The sequence below is a fragment of the Schistocerca cancellata genome, chromosome 4 (assembly GCF_023864275.1).
Source record: "Schistocerca cancellata isolate TAMUIC-IGC-003103 chromosome 4, iqSchCanc2.1, whole genome shotgun sequence".
Taxonomy (NCBI): domain Eukaryota; kingdom Metazoa; phylum Arthropoda; class Insecta; order Orthoptera; family Acrididae; genus Schistocerca; species Schistocerca cancellata.
Window position 1 is genome coordinate 883113989 of NC_064629.1, and position 15265 is coordinate 883129253.

Consider the following 15265-nt stretch of genomic DNA (forward strand, 5'->3'; position numbering starts at 1 on the left):
GTCTTACAGCTCCATTTCATTGTGCACCACAGGGTACTAACTTCAGGAGTCCATACAGAAAGTATGTAACTTTGTCCTGAAATATGGATATCAGTTTTCTTGCATGAAACCTCATGTCTTACACTTTTGTGGACCCAAGACTGTGCATCGGCACCCGGGATATTACCTCAGTAGCCAATTATGTGAAGTTGTAGAATCTTCAAAATTTTTGGATCTTCTATTTCACAGTAAGTTAACATGGTATCCATATGGATACCAGCTCAAGGCAAATTGCATGAGGACACTTAATACTATCAGATCTCTCAGCAGCACCTCCTGTATCACTGACCACACAGTTCTTCTATGAATAAAAACAGATATGCTAACAATGAGATAGGTTGAGCACTTCGTCCCAGAAGAAAAGCATCTGACAACATTCAGCAACAACAAATGTCAGCTGGAAGAGTTTGTCTTCCATTTATTTGCAATATTATGGACCATATTGGGGAAGTTCAGGCCAAGTTTCAAGTTGAAACAATCTTTAGACCCACCAAGAAGGTTAGTGAGTGTTTAGGATCAGTGAAAGATGCACGACATCCCTTAGCAACTGCTGGGGTGTATAAAATTCCTTTTGGCTGTGGGAAGGTTTATATTGGAACAACGAAAAGAAGTGTCAGTACCCACGTAACCGAACACAAAAGGAACTGTCAACTAGGACGTACCGACGGCACATGTTTTTAAAGATGGTGATCGTGAAACAAAATTTAGTGAGACAAGTGCTAGCTAGGACATAAAGTTATTATGCACGTATGTATAGGGAGGCTATAGAGATTCAGAAACACTGCCATAATTTTAATAGAAAATAGGAAGGCTTAAAGTTAGACAAGATATGGCGGTCAACTTTGCAACAACAATGTGACAGTTGATTACCTTCAATCGAGAATAATGACGTTTGTGAGAGATAGACCTACAGTTAGCCCCAAGTGACGTACAGTGGAGCCCTCTATGTGCTCTATATAAATGGGACCTCCACAGCTTGGCAGCCAGTCATTGACTCACCTCGGAAGATGTTGCCCGCAGTTGGCAACGAAATGTCAGGAAGAAGTAGTTTTACTGATTGACCATGGCCTCTCAGCCTGACAGCCCGGAAGTTTTAATTAATGAAGACGACGGCTGTGAATACCTACATGTTATGAGAAACAGTTCATTAGTCTTTGGATTTACACTTCATATATGACTCTACACAAGTAGACGACCTTGTCCTCAGTCTAGATTCATGATATGCCAACCAATGTTAGTCCTGCAGCTATTTCCCATTATGAAATTTTGGAAAATGGATCTACCATAGTGGGCAAAAGTATCAAGCTATAGCTGTAAGTGAAAAGTGCAAAACCATGTAACTGGAGGAACAGTATACACTACAGTTATTTAACTTCTGAGGAGAAAAATAGATATTCAACTAGTTAATTATGTTCTTGTACCCTTCACTTCAGTATTAGTGTATGTCTTTGTCTCTTCCTTACCAATATCATCAGATGCTGGAATTTTTATTATAGCATCTACTTTATTGAATGACTTCCATGTGTCTATTTACAGGTTGAATGCTCGAATAGCACTGAGACTTCAAGAATTAACTAGTCTCCCAGCATCAATGCCAGAAGATTTGAGGATTAAGGCTGAAATTGAACTGAGAGCTTTAAGGTTATTAAACTTCCAGAGATCACTAAGAGCAGAGGTTTGTTATAGTTTCAAATCATATTGAAATAAATTTCTATAATAAATGTATAATAATAGAGGAGGCTTATACTTCACAGCCTGTTGAAATATTGTAAGTGTATTTGAGTGGTTGAAAAGGGGCGTGATTAAGTGCATATGGTCTCCAGATAAGTTAATATTCAGGCTAGTACTGAAAGTGTTAAACTGAAGTATTATGAGTCAGTAATTTCCAGTATTCGTGAGTTATTCTATAGTCGAATGACTATACAGTACTAAAATACTGTAAAATCTCAAAGGAATTATCATAAGAACATTAAACCAATGTGTTATATGCATGAAAGTATGCAACTCTTTAGATCTCTATATGTTTGGACTGACAGTCACTACTCCCACATTTTCACATGTGTGGCAAGTGTCATAACTGAGTAATTACATTATATTACATTATTTGCATTCCATGGGTACAATGGAGAGTTTTCTGTGAGATGTGGAAAGAAGTCAAAGATGTATATTTTAATTGCAGTCCAGTGAAATGACTTCACATTAGTAAAGACTATTGTTTACAGTGTTAATCATAATTATAGGTTTCCAAATGAAAGTTCTTTAATTCACTCTTAAACACCTCCAAGTTATCTACAGTACATGAAATTTAATGTGGTTGGGTAGGTTGTTGAATACATGTGTACTCACGTATCTGACTCCTTTCTTTATGAATGTTAATCCCTAGAAGCCTCTCTAGATGTTGTTTTGGTCCTAATGCTGTATTCATGTTTTCCACGTTTTATTTATTCATTTTAGAAAAGAGAAATATTGATAATGACTAAGCACCTGAAAATGTAGCATAAATTTTTGCAAATTTCACATCTATCTTTAGTGAAATTGGCATCTAATCATTTTTTTCTTTGTAAATGATTAAACATACAAATTTAAAAGATTGTTAGTCTACGTGGCTGAAGATGAAGCCTTACAGCTTTGAAATTTGCTGTGAAAAGAAAAGTAATGACTGGGGAGCTTTCTGACTGGAAAGTTTGCTTTTTCCAAAACATCAATACTTTTTCCAAAATGGTCTTTTCCTGTTTTCTTCTTTTGGCTCTGTCTAAGCTTTCAACAGATAATTGTTTCTGTTGGGAAGCAGCAGCATTTTCTCGTTGGTGAACAGAGTACTGGTCTGATTTGAGGGGTATCTCGACATTATTTTTCTTTCCCCAACAGATTCAATAGTTACAAAGTCTGCAGAATATTGATTTAGACCTTTTGTAGCTGTGTGACCCATATGTGATTATGCTACAGGTAGAACCAACAAGGTACCTAGCATAGAAGTAGAACCAAAAATAACACTCTTCATGTTTGTGGATAAAACTTTTGACATTGTCGAAAGCTATGGACGTGTTTTGTTTTGAGATCACTATAGTGCAGAGTGTGAACACTACAAATGGGCAATCAACCAGTTGTGTAAATGAACTAGAATTATCAAAATGAGAAAAGAAGACTCAGCAATGCGCAACACAAAGCATTCTGCAACGGCTACCGAGCAATTGCTTGCTAATCGTCAGTGTCCTAAAAGAGGTAGTTCAGGCCTGACATCTACCAGTACTTGATGTAACCACAGTTCAAAACATCTGCCACCTAAAGCTGCCACATTAAACTGTCTGCATTATCCAAACTTTTGTACTTTACCTAGTAGACACACAGGTTTCTTTGTTCTGTGATGCTAGGTCCAATGGCTGAACCCTACATTGCATTACACAGCATGAATCTTATACAGACAGTTGAACCACCCACAATTGGTGTGTCACCAGAGCATCAAGAACATTGATACGTTGGCGTATTTGTGCACTTTTGATTTTGCAAACACAATGTTACACACATGATCTTTCCAATGTGGGCTTCATCAAAAGATGTGCACAGGGTGTATACGACCTGGGAGATCCAGGAAAAACCCGGGAATTTTTTCATCCGGGAGAAAACCAGGAAAAACCCAGGAATTTTTTAGAATTCCAGGAATTTTTTGTTGTTTTAGTTTTCAGTTAATTTTTAGTAATTTTCAGTGGTAAGAATCGATACTCTAACAAAGGATATTACTGTATCCTGCTAATGCAGAGTAATACTGCAACAATAGAAGGAGAATGAGAAAAAAATATGAAAATTAAACATAAATTGGATAGGAAATGTGCCATATACAACAACAAAACACAGTGCTCATACAAGCTGTTTGCCAACAGCAAAATGTATCAAAGGCTTTAGGAAGACTATGCAATGCCTCTTAACAACAAATTGCCTCTGATGAGCGTGACGTCACAACTGTTTACATTAGATTCGTTTTAGCAGTTATGAGCGGCCTCATGCGCATGCGCAGTTGAGTGGCATATGAGTTATACCTTCTCCCCCTTCTGGCTACAGAAATGTGGCTGTTGGCTGTGTAAGCAGTTGCAGCAAGCAGGTAGATGCAACCGGGAAAAATTTTACTGCCGCGCCCAAGCTGCCAGATTCACGCATGCGCAGCAGCCGCGGTCTCCATGAGGGTGGCGGTGGGGGGGTCAAACAGATGTATCTGACCCAGGAGACAGTTACGGGGTGGGGGGTGTTGCTAAATTCACATTCATAAGGAGGAAAAAAACCTTGTTTCACAAAGCGCCTAGCATCCAGCGCACATTGGTCTATCTATTACTCATATGATTTTGAAACGCATCCGTGTTGGTTTTTGAACACACTCTAAGTTGATTTTTGAATGTGTGCATAATGTACGTGATGATCGTCAGGGGAATCCTCCTCGCATCTAGAAATAAACTTTCCAGCAGGCAGAAGGGGACCGGGCTATACGTGCTGAGCGGAGTAAAGCCGAAAGTGTTAACGCCAATCGTTGTCTGATTATGTTGTTGATTGGGTTTGCAAATGATCAGCGTTGTTATAATTACCAGGTAAATCCATAGTGAGACTACCAGAGTGGAAATAAACGAGTAACAGAAATAACAGGTAAGAAAGATTACGTATTATCTTCTCGGTGTATACAAGAAAATGAAATTTTGTCAGAAAATTTTTGGCCAGATCGCTACACTGGTAAGGGCCAGTTGTACAGTCCCTGTCTAGCGGCGGCGTAAGTTCTATTCTGGAAGTAGCACAGAAAAGGATTTGTACGAAAATAACAACGCCTAACTGGAGACTAATCAGGGATAACTAAACTGGTGATTCTGGCGAGGTTAGTGAAGTCAATCGGTGTATAAGTTTTGACAAAGTCAAGAATAGTTCCAGAATTAGTCATGACAAAATTGTTTGGTAGAACGAGGAAGGAGAAGAAATGGAGACATCACACAAATTAGTGAAGAATATGACGATTCCAAATATATGTAAAAATCTTGTACTACTACTTTTTGATCTCATGCTCGAGAAACTGGAGCGTATGAATGAAATGTGAAACTATTTTGTGACATAAAGCTTTTTGCTTGTAGGAGGCTTAATAGGCATTTTATGTTGGTCTTCGTGAATTATATTCTGTGGTGTTATAAAAATGACCATTTGTACCAAAACAGTCTCGCTTATTTGGTGTGTGTTACAATTTCGGCAGTTTTCGAAAGGCCTACTTTGTTTTATCAAGCAGACAGTGACAAAATAGACGTAATCAGATCGAGAAACCACAAAAGTCTTGGGTACTATTTATATTAACAGCTTACGCAGTATTAGACAACGGTATTTAGATTTTTCATGTAGCAAAACATTTGACGAACTTTTGATGAGGTAATAGATTCTTTCGCAGAAAGGAAAGCACGCCATGTAAAGCTGTAGCAAGATTAGAGAGAAAACAATGCTAGGAGCTAAGGGTTAAAGAAATGTGTACTGTCTTGCTTGTCTCTTGTCTTTACTGGTTTTATGTATCCTATAATTAATTTTATGTCATCCAAAATAGAAAGTTTTTAGCTAACAGGCAATAAAGAGTGCAAATTTTCTGGAGAGTTCTTGTTCTACCGATTACAAATAATCCCATCCAGTATTAATTGCAAGTTTTTTTAAAGAGGGGCAGGATGTCGAACTGGGCAACTGGGGGCAAGAGAGGCACCACAGGACATTTTAATTTACACTGTCCTGATTATAATTTGATGGTATCCAGTAAAAAAAAAAAAATACACGTTTCAATTCCACGGACCGAAATACAGTGGCGTGCGATAGAAGAATGTTGTGTGAAGAGGGGTAGCACTGCACTCTGGCACACTTCAGACCAAATAACGTGTCTGACATTTCCTCAAACATATATGTTTTATGTATCAGACATCTTCAGAAAGATGTGTGAAGAGGGGTGGCACTGCACTCTGGCACACTTAAGACCAAATAACGTGTCTGACATTTCCTGAAACATATATGTTTTATGTATTAGACATCTTCAGAAAGATGTGCACTACAAAATGAACATTTTTTTGAAAATTAGAATTTTTAAAATTTTTGACATCGTATCTCAAACGCTGAAGGGTGAGGGGGGGCCGGGGGCACTAATTTAGTATTGCCCAGGTTCGGAAATATTGTAGATCTGCGGCTGATGCGCAGAGCAGTCTGAGTCATAGTGGGGAAGTGTGTAGTCTCCACATGACTCGTGTTTACATTTAGTGATTTTGCTGTTTCCTCTTCGTTTACTGCTCTTAGGTCAAATGAAAACAAAACAAATTTCTGTGGCCGGGAGCTATCAAGTGAATTAAAATACATTTACATAATTATGGAAGGCTAATGTATGTTGTTAGTTGCAGATTTTATTTTATTCCCACTTTTCTGACAGTCATGCGTTAATTGCCTTGTAGAACAAGGCAGTCAATGTGTTTGAAACGAAGTGTTTAGTATCATTCTATTGGCTAATTTCAACTGCTCGCTGCATTTCAAGTGCACGTTTTCATCTTCTAGCACATATGGCATTATGCCGTAATAAAAAATCAAAAATGTGTTAATACAGTACTGGTACTCCAAGAAAATTTACGTCCCGAAACTCACACTGAAAAGCTTAATATCAGGTCGAGGCCTACTTCGTTGGGAATCTGGATATACAAATGTGCTCTTTAAGTATGCACTTTAAATGTGCCATTTTAGTATGGTTCATGAAATTCTGATGCTCTTGGAGTATCCTCTGATGTATTGTTTCTTTTATGACATAATGTAAGATCTTTTAATGTTTTACACGTACGAACATATGGGCTTCCTGCGTCATAGTAGCTGCCAAAGTGCGGTGGCGCCTGTTATCTGGCGCTCTCTGACAACTAGTGAAAGGAACCTATTTCTAACAGGTCGTGGGGAAAATATTGGGAATCGTGGGTTGAAAAGCGTTACTTGCAAAGTAAATCTCCTTTTATGCAAATTGAACTATGTGGGAGAACGTACGATGAATTTCTTAAATCACAGAGCGTTTGATGACGAGCCATTTAGAAGCATTTCGAGCCCAGGAGATCAGACATTCATGTTGTTATTATGAACAAATTGATGTAGCGCTATGGGAAGTTCTCTCTCCTCTGCGGTAGCTAATTTATTTGTGGAAAACTTTGAGGAGAATTCACTGGACTCTGCTAAAAATTTTCCTGGCACATTTGTATGATCTATCTTAAAGTGTAACACGCGCAAAAAATATCAACATTATATGTGAAAGCTTAGCTTCTCTTGCAGCTTATTAACCTTAGAGACCAATATTATATGCGAAAGGTTTGCTTTTTTTGTAGCAACACTATGTAGGTCTATATTAATTTAAAACATTAACTTTTCCTGTTTGTGTATCTGCGCTACTTAACAGTGATGTTGCTATTAGCTGACTACAGCACGTGTCCTGGGTTCTGAATATCCACTGTCAACGGCTGACGAGATCACGTGACATGAGCTATGACAGGCTCCTCAATTCAGGGCACAACGATAGGTAATCAAAGCCTTAGCAAAGGATTTGGTTAAGTTGTTCTAATTCAGGGTGGTACTGGGTGACAAATTCCTTTGTGGCTGGTTCTTGTGCGTGGTGGGAGGATTGGGGCTGTGAGAGGAAATGGTACAGATCTGTTTGTGCACTAGGTCTGTGGGCTAGTGCCTTTCTGTGAATGCCATGACGAGACCCTCAGCGTACTGGACAAGAAAGTTCTTGACACTGCAGATACACCGTCCGTGGGTGGCCATGCTGTATGGTAGGGATTTTTAGGTTTGAAATGGATGACAGCTGTTGAAATGCAGGTACTGTTGGTAGTTGTTGAGTTTAATGTGAACAGAGTTGCAGATGGAGCCATCAGTGAGGATGGGGTCAACATCTAGGAAGGTGACACATGTGTTTGAGGAGGACCAGATGAAGTGGGTGGGAGAGAAGGTGTTGAGGTTGTGAAGGAATGAAGATAGGGGTATCTTGGCCCTGAGTGCAGATCATGAAGGTAAGATGTCATGAGTGTACCTGAACCAGACTAGGGTTTGGCATTTTGGGAGTCTAGGAAAGTCTTCTGTATATGGGCCATAAAGAGGCTGGTGTAGGAGGGTGCCATGTAGGTGCCAATAGCAGTTTCATGGATTTGTTTGTATACTGTCCTTTCAAAGGAGAAGTAGTTGTGGGTTAGGATAAAGTTAGTAAAGTATATGAGGAGTGAGGTAGTGGGCTTGGAGGCTGAAGGATGTTGGGAAAGGTAGTGTTCAATAGCGGTAAGACCATAGGCATGAGGGATGTTGGTGTATAGAGAGGTGGCGTTAACAGTGATGAATAAGGATCCAGGTCTGGTTTTTGGCACTTGTTTGACTTTGCTTCCTCATCTTCATCAGCTTAAATGGAAGTGTTGGCAGCTCCTCCTCAATACCCTCCGCTGCCTGAGCAACACCAACTGGGTCAGATCGCTGCATGATGTTGCAGCTCTACAGAGCCCTTGTTCAATCCCACCTTGACTATGGGAGTGTGATTTATGGTTCAGCGGTGCCCTCAGCATCACATTTGCTCGACTGATTACACCATTGCGTAGTTCGACTAGCATCAGGAGCTTTTAGGATGAGTCCGGTGACAAGCGTACTGGTGGAGGCTGGAGTCCCTCCATAGAAGATCAAACGTTCACAACTGCTCGCCAGTTACGTTGCACACATTTGTAGCTCTCCTGAACATCCTAATTACTGTCTCCTTTTCCCAACCATGGCGGTTCACCTCTCACATAGGCGGGCCACGTCAGGGGTAACGATTGCGGTTCGCATGCGATCGCTTCTGTCTGAACTGGAGACCTTCCCTTCACCACCTCTCCTTGAGGTCCATTCACGTACACCTCTGTGGTCTAGCTGTAGGCCAAAGCTTCGCCTGGACCTTTTGCATTGCCCTAAAACTCCGTTAACTCTGCAGCTCTCTGCTGTCACTTCCTCTCGATCCTTGAAGTGTTCCGTGGCTCTGAAATGGTTTACACCGACAGCTCAATGTCTGATGGTCATGTTGGCTTCGCCTTTGTCCACAGAGGCCATATTGAAGAGTATTCGTTGCCTGATGGCTGCAGTGTATTCACTGCATAGCTGGTGGCCATATCTCCTGCACTTCAGTATATCCGTTCATGCCCCGAGGAATCGGTTCTTCTGTGTACTGACTCCTTCAGCAGCCTACAAGTTATCAACCAGTGCTACGCTCTGCCAATAGGCTGGCGAAACAGGCTATGTGGAAACCGCTTCTGGAGATGGGCATCTCTGAACCTGACGTGCGCTCTGACTTACGCCACAGGGTTTTTCAGCTTTGGGAGACGGAATGGCATAACAGTACACACAGCAAACTGCATGTCATTAAGGAGACTACGAATGTGTGGAGTCTTCCATGCGGGTCTCTTGCGGGGAATCATTTGTCCTTTGCCAGCTCCGCATTGGACACACTTGGGTGACCCATGGTTACCTCTTGTGCCGTGATGACCCGCCTCAGTGTTGGTGCGGCGCCCGGTTGACAGTGGCCCATATTCTGGTGCACTGCCCACTTTAACTGCCCAGCGACGAAATCTTGGGTTACCGGACTTGTTGCCACTCATTTTATCTGACAACGCTACATTGGCTGATTTAGTTTTATGTTTTATTCGTGAGGGTGGGTGTTGTTATTTGATCTAAGTTTCAGTGCATGTTCTTTGTCCCTCTGTGTCCTCCACCCTAGTGCTTTTAGGGTGGAGGTTTTAATGTTTTGCATAGTGGCTGGCTTTCCCATTTTATTCTCATGGTCTGCCAGCCACTGTAATCTGCTTTTTTGTTTTACTCTCTTCTGTTTCTAGTGTTTGTTGTTTTCTTGTCTTCTTTTGTTCCTTTTAGAGTTTGTTGCCTTTCCTTTGTTCTTGTGGTTTTTCCTTTCTTTTGTTTTATGTCTCGTCTGTTTTATTCTCACACTTGCGGCATTGTTTTATTAGGAACAAGGGACCGGTGACCTTGTAGTTTGATCCCTTTCCCCCTCTTCTAAACCAACTAACCAACCAACCATAAAATCATCTTGGATTTTTGGACAGGAGCATTTTCATGATACAGAAAATGCTTCATTGCAAACTGTTGAATCATTGTGGAAAACTTACTTCTGTTTAAAGTTTTTCTGTGAGCACCTTTGTTTTGATTTTTCCACTGGCTAAAATGTAACGGTGAAGATGCAAGCCAGAAAAATCAACCCAAGGCTACCACACTGAATCATCCTAATTTTTCTGTTATTCTGACATCTCTGGTAACTACTGTTTTCCAGGCATCCGGCAGGTTCACAAATGCTCATCTGAATGGCACATAAGGCATCATTACTAATCATTCCATAAAACTTTCCCCTGCCCCTGCAAACAAATTACAATAACATGTGGACCACCCTATGTGACACTGCACATTTGTTCATGTGAGTAGTGGCTTCTGGATGACAACAGGATCATGAAAACAAGAGTCATTTGATTTCTTGATGGATAAGTCTTTCATTGACATCAATACCTGACCTGCAGTGAGACTTCAAAATAGATTTTATTTGGTATCTGCCTTGTACAGTTGGTGTAAGAATTCTGCATTCCTTGTGTGTTAATGTCTTAGGCATGCAAGAGTGATGGTTCAAATTAGTGTTTCCTCAATGTTCTCCCATCAAAATAACATAGTAAATTATGGACTACGGTACGTGGAAGTTCTGTGAAACTCATCTGTCAATATGCCTAAACTCATAACAGACCTATAAGTGTATCCTATCTGAGCTCTTACAAATTCTCTCCATTAACTCATTCTAACAGAAGACATGTTTTTCATGTTGACATGTTGCACCTGCATTCATAAATTATTCTTTCATGAACTGACTTCACAAATAAATTTTTCAGTGGGGTGGCCAGAAATTTTTGTGCGTATGGTGTATGTATATATACTTACTGCTTTATGTATCTTTCGAATGTTGCACAACTGCTTCATTTTTATTAATGTCTGAGGCAAGGCACATATGAACACTTTGTTAGCTGCTGTTGGGTATTTATTGTAAGATATACTTTATTTGTTCTTACTTTTCTTTTCTTTGTTTCCTCAGTAGTAACAGTTACAGAATCTGATACGGATAGGATGGGTTATAGGATCTGGTAGGGATAGTATACGTCTGTGCATTATTTCTCTGTTGCAGAATTCTAATATTGCCCCCCCCCCCCCTTCCCCCCTTCATGTGCAATGCAAAAGACCTAAAGCTTTCGCATTGAAAAAGTGACCACATGTATGAATAATAATGTAAACCTAGAACTTTGCATAGACAAGACACAATGAAAGAGTTTTAAACACAACTGCAACCATTTTTCTGAAATGATGAACTGTTCATAATAATTTTAATAATAATGGTGATTGAAATTTATACGTAGAGAAAATGTTTTGAATTCTTCACGGGGGCTGCTTTTTGGAAGCTTTTCTGTAACACTGAGTTCTTCCTTACCTTGTTACACAAAATTCAAAATATGTTTCAAACTTCCAACAATTATCTTTGTTTGCTGTCTGAAAAATCCAGATTCTATCAGAACGCAGATAAAACCTCTTTTTTAAGATATCTCAATAACACAGTGTCAGAGACAATGCAAATCTATAGATATAAATATGATAATTGTGTCCCCTATACCTTCTACCTACATCTCAGCTGTCCAGGCTGGCCGGTGTGGCTGAGCAGTTCTAGGCACTTCAGTTTGGAACCACACGACAGCTATGTTCGCAGGTTCGAATCCTGCCTTGGGCATGGATGTGTATGATGTCCTTAGGTTAGTTAGGTTTAAGTAGTTCTAGTGGACTGATGACCTCAGATGTTAAGTCCCATAGTGCTCAGAGCAATTTGAACCATTTTCACCTGCCTGGATAGCCATTTGTATTAAAGTGCCCACTTTTGGGATGGGGAGGCATGCCAGCATGGGGTCGAATCTGCCTGGCAGATTAATGATGAGATCTGGTGTGCTGGCCAGCCTGGATGTTACTTTTAGGTGGTTTCTCACATCCCAATAGTTGAATACCGGGCAGTTACGTGCATTTCACCTCAGATATATGCTACACAAACATTTAGAAAATTTTCTCACACTTGCACATGGAATTCATTCTAGGTGCAGATTTCATCCTGGGGAGCGGATAGGAGATTGATGCCCTAGATTTTAGTCTCCTTAAACTCGTAATCAGCAGCAGCAGCAGCCTTCATCTCCTTCCAGTTTTCTTAGTGATTGTGCTATGTTTTCATATTAAAATCATTTTGAAATTGCATGATAGAGCGGACTGTGCTTATAATTCAACAGCATTCAAAAATATGCAGTGATTCTTCTGTTGTATGCTGCTATTTTACAGTACCTTCTTTGACATTATTTGAAAATGTCTAATATATTAACTGTGGCAACAGTATGGAAACACTGCAGTTTCATAGCTTTTATATTGGTTTCAGGTTATTGCATGCATGCAAAAGGACACCATGTTGGACACTGCTTCACTTGCAAAAAAGAGACCAAAAAAATTTAGTTTACGTGAAGCGAGGGCTACGGAGAAATTGGAGAAACAACAGAGGCTTGAGGCAGAACGAAAAAGACGCCAGAAACACCAGGTAAAGCAGATTATACTATTCCTCACTTTTTATGATTTTATTATTTTTTCCTTTTCATTAACCCATTTCCCATATGTGAATGTATTTTGATGCATTTCAAGCAACGAAATTAGAAGCATCTTAGTCTGTCTGCTATATAAGTATGTAAAATATCTATGCATCTTTTATTTTTCAAGGAGTTCCTAAATGCTGTTCTTCAGCATGGTAAAGATGTTAAGGAATACTTCCGGAACAATTATGCGCGGATACAACGTCTTAATCGTGCTGTCATGACTCACCATGCTAATGCAGAGAGGGAACAAAAGAAGGAGCTAGAGAGGAGAGCAAGAGAGAGATGGAGGCGACTAATGGCAGAAGACGAAGAAGGCTACAGGTTAAATGCCTTAATTTTAACAAATAATTTTATATACAATGTGTAGACAGTTATTTAAATTTAATCTTAAACTTGTTTAACCATTATGCTATATTATTAATTTTTCTGCAGTAGACAGAAGTCTCATTTGAAATATTTTTATCACATTATTTATGTGGTAAAGCATTTTTCACAGAATGCTAAAAGTCTATTTTAATTAATGAAAACTGAATGCTGAAACCAAAAGAAACCATTGTGATTCCCTTATTGCATATGTGTAGCAAGTGGTTTGTGGTACTTATCAAGAAAGGTCCTCTGCTTTCACAAGTAAACTGTAGCATTCTTAGACATTTTCTCAGTGACATATCTACATCTATATCTGTAATCCGCTAGCCATTGTGTGGCAGAGGGTACTTACGCATAACTGTCATTTACTCACTTCTCTATGCCTTTTGCGAATAATGTCCTTGAAGAATAACTGATGGTGAGCCGTGGTATGAGCTTAAATTTATTGGACTTTACCACTCTGGTTGTACTGCTAAAGAGACTGATGACCACGTAGTTTGGTCCCTTTCTCCCCAAACCTACCAACCAATCATATTTCTACTGGTTCTTCTTGGAATGTACACACTTGTAACTTAACAAGAAGCTTCTGTCATACAGCGTCTCTTGTAGTGCCTGCCACCAGAATTGGATGAACATCTCCAGTTCACTCTTCCAGTTACTAAACGAGTCCATGAGAAAATGCACCACCCTTCTTTAAATCTCTGTCTCTGTTAATTTTTCTTGCTGTGGACTAACAATTAATACCCAAGAACCATTAAATACAAAGATATTTATAAGCTACCTCTTTGATGGATGAATTAAAATTTCCTTATGATTCTTCTAATGACTCTGTGGCATTTGATTTTTCTAGAACTAATTTTATGTGACTGTTCCACTTTGTAACTCTTGGCAAACACTTGTATATATTTAACTCTCTTGATTGTTCCCAGCGAGTGGTTTCCATTTGTGTAATCAAGTGAGGTTTCCCAGTAATTGATGGCAGATAGTTTACTCAAACAATAATGGTTCTTACTATTTTGTGCTATACAGTGCATTTGTTTATATTAAGAATCAAACACCAGTTCTTGTACCAAGCTCCTATCCTGTGCAAGATTTCTATCATTTTGCTACAATTTCTGGTGTTGTGACTTACACCACAGCATAATCTGGGAACATCCTCATCTAGGTTCTGATGTTATTTGCCAACATAGCCAAAAAAATTGTGTGTGTGTGTGTGTGTGTGTTTTTTTTTTTTTTTGGCTATGTTGCCAAATAACATCAGAACATAGATGAGGATGTTCCCAGATGATGCTGTGGTGTAAGTCACAACACCAGAAATTGTAGCAAAATGATAGAAATCTTGCACAGGATAGGAGCTTGGTACAAGAACTGGTGTTTGATTCTTAATATAAACAAATGCACTGTATAGCACAAAATAGTTATTAAGAACCATTATTGTTTGAGTAAACTATCTGCGCACGCGCGTGCGCGCACACACACACACACACACACACACACACACACACACACACACACACACACACACACACACAATTTTTTTGGCGTGTGCGTGCGTGCGTGTGTGCGTGCGTGTGAGAGAGAGAGACTGGACTGAAGTCCTTGGGCTTCCATTTTGGTGGGAAATGCAGAGTGTTCAGGTTGAGCAGCAAGTTATTCTCAAGTACAGAAGCTCATGCCACGTTGAAGGCAGTGTATGGAAATCAGTGTTAATTGTGAACACGTTTTGGATTAATGCAAAAGGCTTAAGGAGAAACATGAAATGACTGAAGATGATTCATGCACAGGCTGACCGTCAGCATCAAAATAGATGATGACACTGCAAAAATTGGTAAATTAATCCATGAAAATCATCCTCTAAGGTCAGTCAGTCAGTGAAAATTATTAAATCATGGTTCTGACTGCCAATCATCAATGAGTGAGGAGACAAAGTTCCTATTTGCAGAATAGTAAGTCCCAGATACTTCACGAAGATGATGTGCCAGCCCATTCTGCCTTGTGTCCTTGTCTGCAAAGACATTTGTTGCGAAACGCATCACTGTGTTGGACTACCCAGTGTATTCGCTCAACCTGGCTCCCTGTTACTTTTTCTTATTTCCTAAGGTCACACTGGTGCTTAAGGGGGCAAGATTTAATAGTGTGGAAGGGGTGAAAGCAAAAGTGATGGAGGTTCTCAA

At 39.7% G+C, this 15265-nt stretch overlaps 1 protein-coding gene across 1 annotated transcript in view; it reads left to right on the forward strand.

The window, feature by feature from the left end:
- Positions 1-1595: 1595 nt before the first annotated feature.
- The window catches only part of LOC126185047 (ATP-dependent helicase brm-like), a 182337-nt gene continuing 168667 nt past the window's right edge, over positions 1596-15265 (forward strand). The window contains 3 exon segments of the mRNA XM_049927801.1: positions 1596-1714; positions 12518-12673; positions 12850-13046. Coding sequence (XP_049783758.1) covers positions 1631-1714; positions 12518-12673; positions 12850-13046 — 437 coding nt within the window. The 5' untranslated portion in view covers positions 1596-1630.